The sequence below is a fragment of the Ranitomeya imitator genome, chromosome 2 (assembly GCF_032444005.1).
Source record: "Ranitomeya imitator isolate aRanImi1 chromosome 2, aRanImi1.pri, whole genome shotgun sequence".
Taxonomy (NCBI): domain Eukaryota; kingdom Metazoa; phylum Chordata; class Amphibia; order Anura; family Dendrobatidae; genus Ranitomeya; species Ranitomeya imitator.
The window spans coordinates 181473129-181489823 of record NC_091283.1 but is presented as its reverse complement, the minus strand read 5'-3'; the positions used below and the strand labels follow the sequence as shown (position 1 = coordinate 181489823).

Sequence of the window (16695 nt, the reverse complement as noted above, 5' to 3'; positions counted from 1 at the left end):
TAAATAGTCCAGGTTTTCCTGAATATCAAAGTCACACTTAGATGTATATAGCGACTTATAATAATCGTGAAAGCAGCGAAGTATCTCCTCAGTCGAGGACACCAACGATCCGTCTGGTGTTCGAATCTGTAGTATAGTATTGGAGACACTATGTTGGCGTACCAGAAAAGCCAAAAATTTGCTAGCCTGGTTTCCCAATTCAAAAAAGGATTGACGGGTAAAAAATAATTTACGCTTAGATTTGGCATCTGTATGCTGAACATATAACCTCTGGGAAGTCAACCACTCAAGTCTATTACCATTAGTTGGATCAGAAATATATGCAGTCTCCGAATCTTTTAGTCGTTGTTCCATCTCGTCATCCTCCCTCGAAGTTACCCTTTTTATGTAAGATATCGTAGAAGAAAGACACCCCCTTAGATATGCCTTAAGGGTATCCCAGAATAGATTAGTGTCTTGGGGTTCCGGGTGGGATAAAATAAAGCCCTTCAACTGGTCCACAGTTCTATCATTGGAATCTATTAACTTGAGCCAAAATGGATTCAATTTCCACACTATGCCATTATTTGAGTGCCCAAATTTAAGTTTAAGGATAACCGGGCTGTGGTCAGAAATTCCTCTATTGCCATGTTCAATACTATCCACCATTGTCGCCAATCCCACGGATCCGAATATATAATCCAGGCGAGAGAGGGAACGTCTGGTAGATGAGTGGCAGGTATAGCCCCTTACCCCCGGATGACGCGTTCTCCACAAATCCAACCAACCACTACCCTCCATAAACAAAGCCAAAGGGGATGGAGTCTGAGAGGAGGGTTCCCCTGCTATGTCATCGCCCAGTCTCAACCTATCCAAGCGGGTGTCCATTACCAGATTGAAATCTCCCATGCATATGACATTTGCGTCCGGATAGCTTAAGGCAAAGCTCATTGCCATCCGGAGTATTGAAAGATTAGCTGGAGGGGGGTTATAAACACATAATATGACATATTCACGAGAGTTAATTAATGCGTATACAAAGACAAATCGACCTTCAGAGTCCCTCTTAGCCTCCCTCACCTCCCATCTAACGTCTCTGTGGATTAACAGCGAAACCCCTCTTGAATAACTAGTGTGGAACGCGTGTATGGACCACTGCACCCACGGTTTCTGTACACACCGGGCCGTGTCCCTAGTCAAATGTGTCTCAACCAACGCTACAATGTGTGGGTGATGACGCTTGATCTGTGAAAATACCTTTATCTTTTTCCGGGGAGCTTTAATACCCCGCACATTCCAGGTCATGCATATTATTTCAGACCCCATACTTACTCATAAAAAAAAATATAATAAACAATGTTGTCCAGGAAGGGCCTAGGGATAACACATAGAGGTCGAGATATCCACTGGCGGCGATTTCTACCTTCATAACAAATAGAACAAACATAGAAAGAAAAACAAACCGAAAACCAAACAGAGTAGGAGCTTCGTCTCATGCTCCTATTATCAAGTGAAAATGGGGATACCCTCGCTAAATTAAGCGTTCGGTATTGTTGGTAGGTTAGGCACCCATATGGAAAGCTCCACTATAGAATTATCTACTCAAGTACTTTAGAATGTCTTTACATTGGACACCTTGTGGACCCGTAACCACTCAGTCACCTCCTCTGGATCAGTGAAAAATATAGAGGAACCCTCATGGGCGATCCGCAGACGAGCAGGATAAATCATGGAGTATACAACATTCCGGTCTCTGAGTTGTTTCTTAATTTCTTGGAACCGTGCCCGCTGTTTCTGAAGCTCCATGGAGAAATCCGGAAATATCGAGATTGTGGCATTGTGGAACTTAATAGGGCTCTTCTGTCGTGCCAGACGCAGGATAGCATCCCTATCTTTGCAATTGAGAATACGCGCCAAAAAAGGTCTCGGCGGAGCTCCAGGAGGGAGGGGCCTCGCAGGGACCCTATGGGCTCTCTCCACAGAGAAGGTTGAGGAGAATTCTCCTTCCAGAGAAGTCTTAAGCCAGTCCTCTAGGAACTCCTCAGGTCGCTGGCCCTCCGCGCGCTCTGGTAGACCAATAATACGAATATTATTCCGACGTAGTCTATTCTCCAGGTCATCCGCTTTTTGTTTCCAGGCGTTTATGGAGCCAGCCACCTTTGTCAATTTAGTCTCCATGGGCGGAATGGTATCTTCTATTTGTGACACTCTCGTTTCCACCTCTGCGATGCGACCTCCCATAGTCTGCATATCTAGTCTTAGACGGCCCACCTCAGTGTGTACATCCTCTATCTTTTCAGTAAGAGAGGATCTAGTTAAGGAGATAGCCTGCATTAATTGCTCAGAGGCCTGTTTAAGGGTTAACTCCTCTTGTTCCCCTTCCTCAGTACTATCAGAAGGACGACCTTTACGCTGAGTCTGTGAGGGGTTGTTTCTGAGGGTCCGTCCACCATCCGGGGGATCCTCTCTGGCAAATTTTTTAAGCCTATCAGCCGTTCCTGATCCTTTAGAGTGCTGCATAGTTGACAGGAATGAGAGGCAGCAGAGTAACTAGAGTTATGATCTGAAATATGTCGTTTTAATGTCAGATAAACAGTAGAGCCGGCAGAAACTGCCCACGTGTTGCTATGAGGCAGCCCTGGACATGCAAAGTCCTTCCAGCAGTAAGCACCTCTGCCCCCAGATAACAGCAGAGTTCTGTGCCCCAAGGGGGGGGGGGGGAGCCTGCAGCAGCGGCAAAGGCAGCAGAGGGGGAGGGGAGCCAGACCCTCCAAATTATTAGCACCAGTAGGGAAGATGTCTTTAAATGGGGGGCAAGCGGGGCCCAATTTTCCAGAGCACTCACCGCTTGTCCCTTAATGTATCACAGGATGAGCGTCCACCTCCCAAGCGGCGCTGCAGATCTAGTGCTCGGCGCCGCGTCTCCTCTCACCAGAGCGTGCGCCTCTGTATTAACTGCCGCCCACGCCGGTACCGCCGATCGAAACTCCTCAGCTCCCGGTGTATTAGAGTCCAGCCGCCGGGATCAAAGGGTGCTGGCGCCGCTGCGCTCCTCAGAGCGCGCGCTTGTAAAATGGCCGCCGCTCCACACAGGGCTCACCACTACCGCAGGCTCCGCCGGCTCCCTGCTCTCCTCCGGATCTCACACAGCCTCCCGCAGTGGTCACACGCTCCCCAGGGTCCAAGGGGGACTACAGCTCACAGGTAGCCCGCTCTTTAAAGGGGTCTGAGTGGCAGGATAATGTCAGGATTTGGGAGCTCTCTCAGGGTACGTCTTCTCTCTTTGGCTACATAGCCACGCCCCCTGGGCTAAATAATTTTTGAGGAAAGAAAACGTATTTATTATTTTCACGGCTCTGCATTATAAACTTCTATGAAGCACTTGGGGGTTCAAAGTGCTCACCACACATCTAGATAAGTTCCTTTCGGGGTCTAGTTTCCAAAATGGGGTCACTTGTGGGGGGGTTTCTACTGTTTAGGCACACAGGGGCTCTCCAAACGTGACATGGTGTCCGCTAATGATTGGAGCTAATTTTCCATTTAAAAAGCCAAATGGCGTGCCATCCCTTCCGAGCCCTGCCGTGCGCCCAAACAGTGGTTTACCCCCACATATGGGGTATCAGCGTACTCAGGACAAACTGGACAAAAATATTTGGGGTCCAATTTCTCCTATTATCCTTGGCAAAATAGGAAATTCCAGGCTAAAAAATCATTTTTGAGGAAAGAAAAATTATTTTTTATTTTCATGGCTCTGCGTTATAAACTTCTGTGAAGCACCTGGGGGTTTAAAGTGCTCAATATGTATCTAGATAAGTTCCTTGGGGGGTCTAGTTTCCAAAATGGGGTCACTTGTGGGGGAGCGCCAATGTTTAGGCACACAGGAGCTATCCAAACACGACATGGTGTCCGCTAACGATGGAAATAATTTTTCATTCAAAAAGTCAAATGGCGCTCCTTCCCTTCCGAGCCTTACCATGTGCCCAAACAGTGGTTTACCCCCACATGTGAGGTATTGGTGTACTCAGGAGAAATTGCCCAACACATTTTAGGATCCATTTTATCCTGTTGCCCATGTGAAAATGAAAAAATTGAGGCTAAAAGAATTTTTTTGTGAAAAAAAAGTACTTTTTCATTTTTACGGATCAATTTGTGAAGCACCTGGGGGTTCAAAGTGCTCACTATGCATCTAGATAAGTTCCTTGGGGCGTCTAGTTTCCAAAATGGGGTCACTTGTGGGGGAGCTCCAATTTTTAGGCACACGGGTGCTCTCCAAACCTGACATGGTGTCCGCTAAAGAGTGGAGCCAATTTTTGATTCAAAAAGTCAAATGGCGCTCCTTCCCTTCCAAGCCCTGCCGTGCGCCCAAACAGTGGTTTACCCCCACATATGAGGTATCAGCGTACTCAGGACAAATTGGACAACAACTTTCGTGGTTCAGTTTCTCCTTTTACCATTGGGAAAATAAAAAAATTGTTGCTAAAAGATAATTTTTGTGACTAAAAAGTTAAATGTTCATTTTTTCCTTCCATGTTGCTTCTGCTGCTGTGACGCACCTGAAGGGTTAATAAACTTCTTGAATGTGGTTTTGAGTACCTTGAGGAGTGCAGTTTTTAGAATGGTGTCACTTTTGGGTATTTTCAGCCATATAGACCCCTCAAACTGACTTCAAATGTGAGGTGGTCCCTAAAAAAAATGGTTTTGTAAATTTCGTTGTAAAAATGACAAATCGCTGGTCAAATTTTAACCCTTATAACTTCCTAACAAAAAAAAATTTTGTTTCCAAAATTGTGCTGATGTAAAGTAAACATGTGAGAAATGTTATTTATTAACTATTTTGTGTCACATATCTCTCTGGTTTAACAGAATAAAAATTCAAAATGTGAAAATTGCGAAATTTTCAAAATTTTCGCCAAATTTCCGTTTTTATCACAAATAAACGCATAATTTATTGACCTAAATTTACCACTAACATGAAGCCCAATATGTCACGAAAAAACAATCTCAGAACCGCTAGGATCCGTTGAAGCGTTCCTGAGTTATTACCTCATAAAGGGACACTGGTCAGAATTGCAAAAAACGGCAAGGTCTTTAAGGTCAAAATAGGCTGGGTCATGAAGGGGTTAAAGAGGACATATCACTTGCTAAAATAAAAATTGAAAAAAACCCCTGAGCTCCTTCGATTCCGCTGCTCTTTTCCATTTTGCGCTGCATCGCTCCATTGCAGAGATATTCACATTTGTATCTTCTGGAGTGCAGTATGTGAAATCTCTGCTCTTTAGTCCAATTGAGCCTTTCTTAAGAGTCTTCTCCGTGCCTTCGCTCCTCCCTCCCAGATTATATAAATTCTATCACGGCAGCAGATCTAGCAGTCAGAGAAGTTGCTGAAATTGAAAGTCCTGGCATAGTTTTTTTTGAGAATATGACAAAAATAAAGGCTTAATGTGTATGGGGGAATCCCGACTCTCCCCTGATGTCAAGGATCCAGCATGTGAGATTTCGGACAGCTGATCCTTTTATTTTCCGGGAGATAAGTCACTGCCAGGAGGAAGAATAGCAAATGGGTGAAAAAGATTATGGCTGACTTTGTAAAGAAGATGTAGTCAAGAATTGTGCTGCACTGGTGTGTACTTTCTTAACCCCTTCATGACCCAGCCTATTTTGACCTTAATGACCTGGCCGTTTTTATTTATTTATGAGGTAATAACTCAGGAACGCTTCAACAGATCCTAGTGGTTCTGAGAATGTTTTTTCGTGACATATTGGGCTTCATGTTAGTGGTAAACTTAGGTCGATAATTTTTGCGTTTATTTGTGAAAAAAAATGGAAATTTGGCGAAAATGTTGAATATTTCACAATTTTCAAATTTTGAATTTTTATTCTGTTAAACGAGAGAGTTATGTGACACAAAATAGTTAATAAATAACATTACCCACGTGTCTACTTTACATCAGCACAATTTTGGAAACAACATTTTTTTGCCAGGAAGTTATAAGGGTTAAAATTTGACCAGCGATTTCTCATTTTTACAACGAAATTTACAAAACCATTTTTTTTAGACAGCACCTCACATTTGAAGTCAGTTTGAGGGGTTTGTATGGCCGAAAATACCCAAAAGTGACACCATTCTAAAGACTGCACCCCTCAGGTTACTCAAAACCACATTCAAGAAGTTTATTAACCCTTCAGGTACTTCACAGCAGCAGAAGCAACATGGAAGGAAAAAATGAACATTTAACTTTTTAGTCACAAAAATGATGTTTTAGCAACAATTTTTTTATTTTCCCAAGGGTAAAAAGAGAAACTGGACCCTAAAAGTTATTGTACAATTTGTCCTGAGTACGCCGATACCTCATATGTGGGGGGGGGGGGGACCACTGTCTGGGCGCACGACAGGGCTCTGAAAGGAAGGAGCACCATTTGACTTTTTCAATGAAAAATTGGCTCCAATCTTTAGCGGACACCATGTCGCGTTTGGAGAGCCCCCGTGTGCCTAAACATTGGAGCTCCCCCACAAGTGACCCCACTTTGGAAAATAGACCCCCCAAGGAGCTTATCTAGATGCATAGTGAGCACTTTGTACCCCCAGGTGCTTCACAATTTGATCTGTAAAAATGAAAAAGTACTTTTTTTCACAAAAAAATTATTTTAGTCTCAATTTTTTCATTTTCACATGGGCAACAGGATAAAATGGATCCTAAACTGTGTTGGGCAATTTCTCCTGAGTACACCGATACCTCACATGTGGGGGTAAACCACTGTTTGGGCACATGGTAAGGCTCGGAAGGGAAGGCACGCCATTTGACTTTTGAATGAAAAATTAGCACCAATCGTTAGCGGACACCATGTCGCGTTTGGAGAGCCCCTGTGTGCCTTAACATTGGAGCTCCCCCACATGTGACCCCATTTTGGAAATTAGACCTCCCATGGAACTAATCTAGATGTGCGGTGACCACTTTAAACCCCCAAGTGCTTCACAGAAATTTATAACACAGAGCCGTGAAAATAAAAAATCATTTTTCTTTCCTCAAAAAATTATTTTTTAGCCTGCAATGTTTTATTTTCACAAGAGTAACAGGAGAAATTGGACCCCAATATTTGTTGCCCAGTATGTCGTGAGGTGAGTACGCTGATACCCCATATGTGGGGGGGAACCACTGTTTGGGCACATGTCGGGGCTCGGAAGGGAAGTAGTGACGTTTTGGAATGCAGACTTTGATCGAATAGTCTGCGGGCATCATGTTACGTTTGCAGAGCCCCTGATGTGCTTAAACAGTAGAAACCCCCCACAAGTGACCCCATTTTGGAAACTAGACCCCCCAAGGAACTTATCTAGATGTGTGGTGAGCACTTTGAACCCCCAAGTGCGTCACAGAAGTTTATAACGCAGAGCCGTGAAAATAAAAAATCATTTTTCTTTCCTCAAAAATTATGTTTTAGCAAGCAATTTTTTATTTTCACAAGGGTAACAGGAGAAATTGGAGCCCATTAGTTGCTGCCCAGTTTGTCCTGAGTATGCTGGTACCCCATATGTGGGGGTAAACCACTGATTGGGCACACGTCGGGGCTCGGAAGGGAAGTAGTAACGTTTTGAAATGCAGACTTTGATGGAATGGTCTGCGGGCGTCACGTTGCATTTGCAGAGCCCCTGATGTGCCTAAACAGTTGAAACCCCCCACAAGTGACCCGATTTTGGAAACTAGACCCCCCCAAGGAACTTATCTAGATGTGTGGTGATCACTTTGAACCCCCAAGTGGCCAATCCGCTGCGGATCCGCAGCCAAATCCGCACCATGTGCACATAGCCTAATTCTAACCCTAACCCTAGTTCTAACCCTAACCCTAGTTCTAACCCTAACCCTAGTGGAAAAAAAAATAAAAATATTTTCTTAATTTTATTACTGTCCCTACCTATGGGGGTGGGGGGGGGTTCATTTACTATTTTTTTTATTTTGATCACTGTGATAAAACCTATCACAGTGATCAAAATGTACCTGGAATGAATCTGCCGGCCGGCAGATTCGGCGGATGCACTGCGCATGCGCCCGCCATTTTGGAAGATGGCGGCGCCCATGGAGAAGACGGACGGACACCGGGAGGCTCGGTAAGTATGAGGGGGGCGAGATTGGAGCACGGGGGGGGGGGGGGGGGGGGGATCGGAGCACGGAGGGAGTGGACAGGAGGACGGGGGAGCAGATAGGATGGAGGGGAGCGGAGCACAGGACGGAGGACATCGGTGGCGGTGGGGGCAGGTCAGGGTTTCCAGCCATGGCCGAAGATATTGCAGCATCGGCCATGGCTGGATTGTAATATTTCACCAGTTTTCATAGGTGAAATATTACAAATAGCTCTGATTGGCTGTTTCACTTTCAACAGCCAATCAGAGCGATTGTAGCCACGGGGGAGGTGAAGCCACCCCCCCTGGGCTGAAGTACCACTCCCCCTGTCCCTGCAGATCGGGTGAAATTGGAGTTAACCCTTTCACCCAATCTGCAGGCACGCGATCCCTCCATGACGCCACATAGGCATCACAGGTCGGATTGTCACCGACTTTCATGACGCCTACGTGGCGTCACAGGTCGGGAAGGGGTTAAAGGGCTTGTCCATTTATAATAACTCCTTTCCTGAGACACCATAGGGTGTGTGCCAGTATAAGGGGACAGATGTGACCAGCTGACATTGCTCTCAGGCTCTTACCTGGGCACCGGTTGCACAGTGATAGACAGAATTCTGATGCACAGTCCGGAGATGTTTCAGGAGACAATCAGGCCCGAAGGCCCATCCAACCTGTAACAGAGAACAAGTCTTCAGAGCAGATAAGGAGTGGCTCAGACTGTTATATACAGGTGCTCAGGAAAAATATCTTAATAGTCTCGAAAAAAATCCGGCACACTGTTTTTTCCAAACACGGTGAAATTTATTAGAAATGTAAATTTATTTTATTTCGTATTCAAGCAAAATGCGCACAAAAAGGAACAAAAAGGAACATAAAGTAGGTATCAAGATCCACATGAGGTAGGTATCATATTTCAACGTTTCGGCTATAGCATTAGCCTTTATCAAGAGATACCAAAAGGATGTGACTCGAGTGCTCAGGAAGGTCCAGAGTGCGGTTGTTCTAGAGAACAAGTCTTGGCTTATAGGAACAGATTGTTGTGTGCAATTTATGACCCTATTTAAAATGCCCCAAGTATTAAACAAGCACTCCTATCAAAGTTTTTATCCTCTTAGCATAATGCAATCATCATATTATATAGCACTGTGTACTTACAATTGCTCATTTTGCCTTTCTACCAAGGCAATTCTTCCCTTTTCTCTGCTCTACGTAGAAACAGGAAGCCATTTGTCCCTGCAGAAATCATTCCCCTCTTCAATTCCTGACCCAGCTGCTCTCCCCTCACTCTGCCATAGACTTTTGCAGTAATTCATGACTTGTGCAGAGAAAACTGACCTCCTGTTTCTGCATAGAGCTTAGAAGGATTCAGCTAGCCATTTTTTAATCAGGTGTTGTCATAAACCTAATGGAAAAGAGAACAATTAGCTGGGCAGAAAGGCAAAATAGGGATTTTTGTGTACTCACCGTAAAATCCTTTTCTCCGAGCCATTCTTTGGGGGGACACAGACCGTGGGTGTATGCTGCTGCCACTAGGAGGCTGACACTAAGTGATACAAAGAAGTTAGCTCCTCCCCTGAAGTATACCCTCCTACTGGCTCTCGGCTAACCAGTTCGGTGCAAAAGCAGTAGGAGATCAATAACAATATATGAGCGTATATAGCATGTCACATTATACACTGTGTTCCAAATTATTATGCAGATGACATTTTTCTCGGATTTTCCTAAATGGTCGGTGCAAATGACAGTCAGTCTAATAAAAGTCATCACCCGTTAGAGTATACATTGAATTTTATTGAAGAAACCTCCCAATGATAACAGTATAATCTCCAAAATGAATAAAAACTCAAAATGCACTGTTCCAAATTATTAGGCACAGTAGAATTTCTAGACATTTGATATGTTTTAAAAAACTGAAAATGCTCATTTGTGGAATTTGCAGCATTAGGAGGTCACATTCACTGAACAAAAAAGCTATTTAACTCCAAAACATCCTAACAGGCCAAGTTACATGTTAACATAGGAACCCTTCTTTGATATCACCTTCACAATTCTTGCATTCTTGAGTTTTTGGAGAGTTTCTGCTTGTACGTCTTTGCATGAAATCAGAATAGCTTCCCAGAGCTGCTGTTTTGATGAGAACTGCTTCTCACCCTCATACATCTTGTGCTGGATGATACTCCAAAGGTTTTCTATAGGGTTGAGGTCAGGGGAAGATGGTGGCCACATCATGAGTTTATCTCCTTTTATGCTCATAGCAGCCAATGACTCAGAGGTATTCTTTGCAGCATGAGATGGGGCATTGTCAGCATGAAGATGATTTTGCTCCTGAAGGCACGTTTCTGTCTTTAGACCATGGAAGAAAGTTGTCAGTCAGAAACGCTATTTACTTTACAGAGGTCATTTTCACACCTTCAGGAACCTTAAAGGGCCCCACCAGCTGTTTCCCCATGATTCCGGCCCAAAACATGATTTCTCCACCTCCTTGCTGATGTCGCAGCCTTGTTGCGACATGGTGGCCCATCCACCAACCATCCACTACTCCATCCATCTGGACCATCCAGGGTTGCTCAACACTCATCAGTAAACAAGACTGTTTGAAAATTAGTCTTCATTGGGGTAGATAGAATTCCTCTTATCATACTCTATAGTCTACACTGACTGGATATGTGCGCGAGGAGGTGGACGGGTGGTTTTGGGGGCATCGTTTGCAGAGCAGGATTCACGTATGATTTTCCTTTCGGCGACTTACTATAGACGGTTAAGTAGTTAAAGTTATATAATAGGTATAAGGTACCAGTGATTTAACATGCACAGTGTATTACCCCTGTAAATTTTGGATAGGTTATATCTCTACATTTATTTGTATTCTATGGTATAATTGACAATGACAAATGTAAATCTGTGTAATGTTTGTTTTATTCTGAAATCAATAAACGAATTAAAAAAAAAAAAAAAATAGTCTTCATGTATGTCTGGGCCCACTGCAACCATTTCTGCTCATGAACACTGTTTAGGGGTGGCCAAATTGTAGGTTTATGCACCACAGCAAGCCTTTGAAGGATTTATTATTATTATTATTATTATTATTTATTATTATACATTTTTATAGCGCCATTTATTCCATGGCGCTTTACATGTGAATACATGTAAAGGATCATACACCTTGAGGTTCGAGGGACTCCAGAGGCACCAGCAGCTTCAAATAACTGTTTGCTGCTTTGTAATGGTATTTTGGCAGCTGCTCTCTTAATCCAATGAATTTGTCTGGCAGAAACCTTCCTCATTATGCCTTTATCTGCATGAACTCTGTCTGTGCTCTGTTTCAGTCACAAATCTCTTCACCGTATGATGATCACAAAGTTTTTGTGAAGTATCTATTTTTTTTCATACCTTGTCCAAGGCATTGCACTATTTAACACTTTTCAGCAGCAGAGAGATCCTTTTTATTTCTCATATTGCTTGAAACCTTTGGCCTGCTTAATAATGTGGAACATCATTTTTAAGTAGTTTTCCTTAGAATCACCTGGAAAACTAATTATCACATGTGTTTAAGATTGATTTCAGTTATCTATTGAGCCCTGAGACTCAATACCATCCATAAGTTTATTTGAAAAACAAAACAATTAAATCTTTATGACACTTAAATCCAATTTGCATAATAATTTGGAACACAGTGTATATGAGAGTATAACATGTCAAATTATAAAACAAGCACAGGCTAATAACAGGGTGGGAGCTGTGTCACCCAATGAATGGCTCGGAGAAAAGGATTTTACGATGAGTACACAAAAATCCCCATTTCTCCTTCGCCTCATCGGGGGACACAGACCGTGAGACGTCCCAAAGTAGTCCCTGGGCGGGGACAACATCAGATCAGGCCCTGTGTAACCGCTACTCACAAGTGCACCACCGCGGCCTGCTGAGTCCGCCTGCCCAGACTCACATCTGTGGAAGTTTGGGAATTATAGTGCTTCAAGAATGCATGCGGACTGGACGAACCCGCAAGCTTGCAGGCCTGCTGTGCCGACGCCTGGTGCCTAGAATCCAAGAAACCTCGATAGAAAGGGAGATAGGCTGACATCTAACATGGAAGGACTCCTGGATGGTGTAACGAATCCACCAGGCTAACATGGCCGATGAAACGGCTAAACCCTTCCTGTAACCATCAGGAAGCCTTCCTCTTACCGTCAGGAAACCCAAGTAAAGCGTCTAACCTTCGGGAGGACGCCGTCCTCAATAAGTACCTACTCAGAGCACTCACTTCGTCCAGAATATGGGGAACTCATTGCGTTTTGTGGACTGGGGCCGAAAGAGATGAGGGAAGAACGATGCCCTCATAACTGTGGGAATACAATACCACCTTGGTAACAAGGGACGGGGATGGCCTGAAGGCAACCTTGCCTTGATGGTAATAAGGGAAAAAAAGTCTGAAAGAACAGAGTGGCTAGCTCCGAAGAGTCGTCAGGATGACGATCGCAGAGAAACAAGGGGCGACCTTCCCTGATAGTAAAGTCTGTCCGGATCAAAAAGGAGTCTACTGTAAGACTCACAGGACCATTAAGGTCCCAAAGATCTAACGGTATGCGATTGGGAAGAACCACATGTGAAGACTCCCTGCGAGGAAGTCCATATTTGCAGTTTTGTTGCAATAAGACGGAAAAATACAAGTTCTGCAAACGAAAAAACCTGACATGGTCAGTGCGGATCTCCCAGGATCACTGGGGCCCTTCTTGCTTCCGAAAAGATCTTGGAAGTATTGGAAGAGGGTTATGGAAACTGGTACCATGGAAGAACCACAGCATGCACTGCGATGGCTTTTGGATCTAGAGGCCGAACCATGAGCTAGAGTACATTGGCTTTCAATCTGGACACCATCCGACCTACATCTGGAGTGCTCCAGAGAAGACAGATCTGATGGAAGACTTCCGGGTGAAGTTCCCACTCACATGAGGCGGGACGCTGATTGCGTCTGCCGCTCAAAGTTCTACTCATGAGATGTGTAGTGCCGAGATCACTGAATGAGAGATTGTGGCCCAAGAGAGAATGTGACGTACCTCGGCCATGACGCTTGACCGTGGGTGCCTGCTAGATGATTGACATATGGCACAGACGTGGGATTGTCCAATTGAATCGGATGGGGTGACCTGCCAGAAGGCAGTGGACCTGCTGTAGAACTAGATCCCCAGAACAATGATCAGGAGAAGAGGACTGGCATCGGTAGTCACTAATAACCATTGAACTGGGAGAAAGGATCTCTCCTGGATGAGGAAGGAGCTCAGAGACTACCCTCTGAAAGCCTGTTTGACCTGCAGAAAACGAGAGGAGCGAAGGAAACCGCTTCCATAATTGTCACCGATTTTCCTCAGAACCCTCCTACCAAATCGAATGGAATGAGGGGATGAGTGAACAAGTGCGCGAGCTCCCTGTTGAAGGGCCACGGCCTTGTCTCAAGGGAGAATCACCAACCTTCTGGAAGACTAAAGGATCATCCTCAAAAAGGATATCTGCTGAGCTGGAAATGAGGAAAAACTTGTCTAAGTTTAGCTGCCAGCCCAGGAGAGAGAGGGTATCGCAAGAGATATAGACGACTCAGCGTAATCCTGGAGAGCAGCTAGAAAGTCGAGCAGATAGGGCAGGATGACCACGCCTCTAGGGTGACAGCTGCCATAACCCCTGCGAACACTCTGGGTGCGGTAGCAAGGCTGAAGGACAAGGTCGTGATTTGAAAATGCTGTTCGCGAAAGGGAAAGCGAAGGAATTTTTGAAGAGGGGAAAACATAGGAATGTGAAGGTAAGCATCCCAAATGTCGGTGGATGCCAGAAACTCCACCTTTTTCCATTGAAGTAATGGCTGAGTGGAGGAACTCCATCCGAAGGAGGAGGACCTTGTCAAGCTTGGTAGAAGTTTGAGGCTCAGGGTCGGTCTTACTTTTCGGTCACTGATCCACTGCTGGTTGGGTCTATAGGAAACATGCGATCCTTTGTTCCTGCGTGGGGAACACTCCCAACTTCTCACCGAATAACTGATCACTCTAGTAAGGGAGTGATGTCAGAGGCTTTTTGAACGCAGAGTACGCTTCCATTCTCTGAGCTATAATGTCCTTCTGAGTGTAATGGCATTTGCTGCTGACAGCGCCGCACAAGTAGACGCATCCGAGAGGCGTGAAGCAGCAAGTCTCCTCTCTCAAGAAATTTGATTGACCAGCTGTACTGTCTTCGGGAGAAGGTTACTGTTAGAAATCAACGTAGTTAAGGTCTCTAACCCGGAGACCATTGCTCTAGCAACACATGCGGCAGCTAAGGAAGGGTAGAGCGCTGAACCAGAGGTCGCAAGACGGAACAAACAAGATTTGCTATCTGACAGTCCGATGTATTTTTAATTGATGACCCATCGGGCAGGGATACTGTTAGGTATAGCACAGGAGATTCTACCTGCTTAATATGCCAAGTGGCAGAATACGCGGCTGCATGCAGAAGGTCAGGAAAAGCCGTCTCTTGCTATCGCAGCTCTCTTTTGATGGTGCGGAGTTAAAATAATGAACCCTCAATCCACCATCCTAACAGGGAAGTGGAGAGGAATTGTCCGCCTTCTTGCATCATCTGCTAAATAGTGGTGATGCAGAGGGGGGTGTTCGGACGCCAAAAAGGGAGCCTCTGTACATCCACAGTTAAGGTCCCCGGGTGGACATGGCTGGTGGTCCAGCGTTAGGCCTGGCTGCAGAAGAGGATACATGGAGGCAACACTCCATGCGCATGCTTGTCTATTGATGGTGTGGGGAGATCGGTGCCCTTTAAAAGGACCCGTCAACCCCTAAGAATCAGACCAGGCATGGCACCTCACATCTTAGATGGGTATATGTGGAGGGGACACACCACGTGTTTGCATACTGGCTGAAAAAGTATACTGCATTTGCAGAGGTTTCTGTCCAGTGGATCGCTTATTCGGACGCACCCAGTACGGGTGAATGGCAAATGCTCTGCTGGGAGTTCAGTCTCCTTATAAGGGACGCTGCGTGATCTAGAGTAGAACCGAAGCCCTCGTCAATCTAAAAGAGATTGGTTGATGATATAAATAGGCGAATCCATCCTTTTCTGGAGTCCAGAACCAAGGCAATATCCAATCCATATTCAGAGTCTAGTTCTCAGCAAATCATTGGTGAGGGATCAGGAGATGAAAGTTCCGTTTTCTAGGCACGTGTACGTTTCTAGATGCCTGTATGTTTCTAGAAAACTTGCGGCTCCTGCTAGCCGACGGCTCGCATGAAGAAAAGGGACATCAATATTGGTCCTGCGAGCGCTTCGAGCCACGGAGGGTTCACTGAGGGATTCAATCTCTTGTCAGAGAATCCATGGGTTGCGCAGTGACGAAGCCCACTCAGGGAACTGGGTACTCTGGGATAAGCTGGGATCGGCGGCGGAGGGTTCCTGAGCTCATTTAGGGTGACCGGCTTCGGACTGGTCATGTGCCTTTAAGACAAGGGAATATTGGTCATGAGCCTTTAAGACCAGGGGATACTGGTTCTGTGCCTTTAAGACCAGTGAATTTGGGTCATGTGCCTTTAAGACCAGGGAATATGGGTCATGTGCCTTTAAGACCAGGAAATATGGGTCATGTGCCTTTAAGACCAGGGAATACGGGTCATGTGCCTTTAAGACCAGGGAATGCTGGTCATATGCCTTTAAGATCAGTGAATGCTGGTCATGTGCCTTTAAGACCAGTGAATAATGGTCCTGTGTCTTTAAAACCAGGAATACCGGTCATGTGCCTTTAAGACCAGCGAATTCGGGTCATGTGCCTTTAAGACCAGGGAATACGGGTCGTGTGCCTTTAAGACCAGACGAGAGAATAGGGTCATGTGCCTTTAAGACCAGGGAATATGGGTCATGTGTCTTTAAGACCAGGGAATACTGGCCGTGTACCTTTAAGACCAGGCAGGAGATACTGGACATGTGTCTCTAAGTACAGGGGGAAGATGCAGGGGAAGAAAGCAGTACTTCCTTACCCGGTTGCAGAGTCGTTGTGCCCCTTTAATGCAAAACGATAGCCCCTGTGTGTGTGTGCAGGCAGGGTGGACCACCGGGTGTTGCAGAGGTGGTAAAGTCTCGCAGAGAGTGAGAGGCGGCAATTCGGGGGGCCGAGCCACAGACGTGATGTGGGCGGAGCCTAGTGACTTCCATGAATAGGCCCAAGCCGGGGCCTAAATTTCTGCAGCCGGTGTGAGCAATACCAGGGGTAGTATAAAGGGGCGTTGCAGAGAGAAGCGATCACTCCTGTGCTAGGTGAGAAGCGCCAGAAAAGGCGGGCGGAACCGCCTTAGTGCGCGGCTTCCGGGATGCGGCCTACACATCGGCCGAAGCCGGGGGCTAAATTTTTGCAGCCGCACTCTACTGGGTTTCAGCACTGAGGAAAGCGCACACACTCTACTGTTCTGCTGCAGGTGCAGGGATAGAGGGATAAACCTCAATCCATCATCCGTTTGTTAGGGAGGTGGAGAGGAACCGTCCGCCTCCTTGTGCCATCCGCTTTAACAGTGGTGGGACAGTGGGGGCTGCTCAGACGCCATAGAGAGGGGCCTCTGTACATCCACGGAGTTCAGTCCCCG

General features: G+C 45.6%; 1 protein-coding gene across 6 annotated transcripts in view; it reads right to left on the bottom strand.

The window, feature by feature from the left end:
* The window catches only part of KYAT1 (kynurenine aminotransferase 1), a 71216-nt gene that overhangs the window by 8517 nt on the left and 46004 nt on the right, over window positions 1-16695 (bottom strand). For all 6 annotated transcript variants that reach the window (XM_069748187.1, XM_069748188.1, XM_069748190.1 and 3 more), the window contains one exon: window positions 8674-8763. In XM_069748187.1, coding sequence (XP_069604288.1) covers window positions 8674-8763 — 90 coding nt within the window. The remainder of the gene's footprint in view (window positions 1-8673; window positions 8764-16695) is intronic.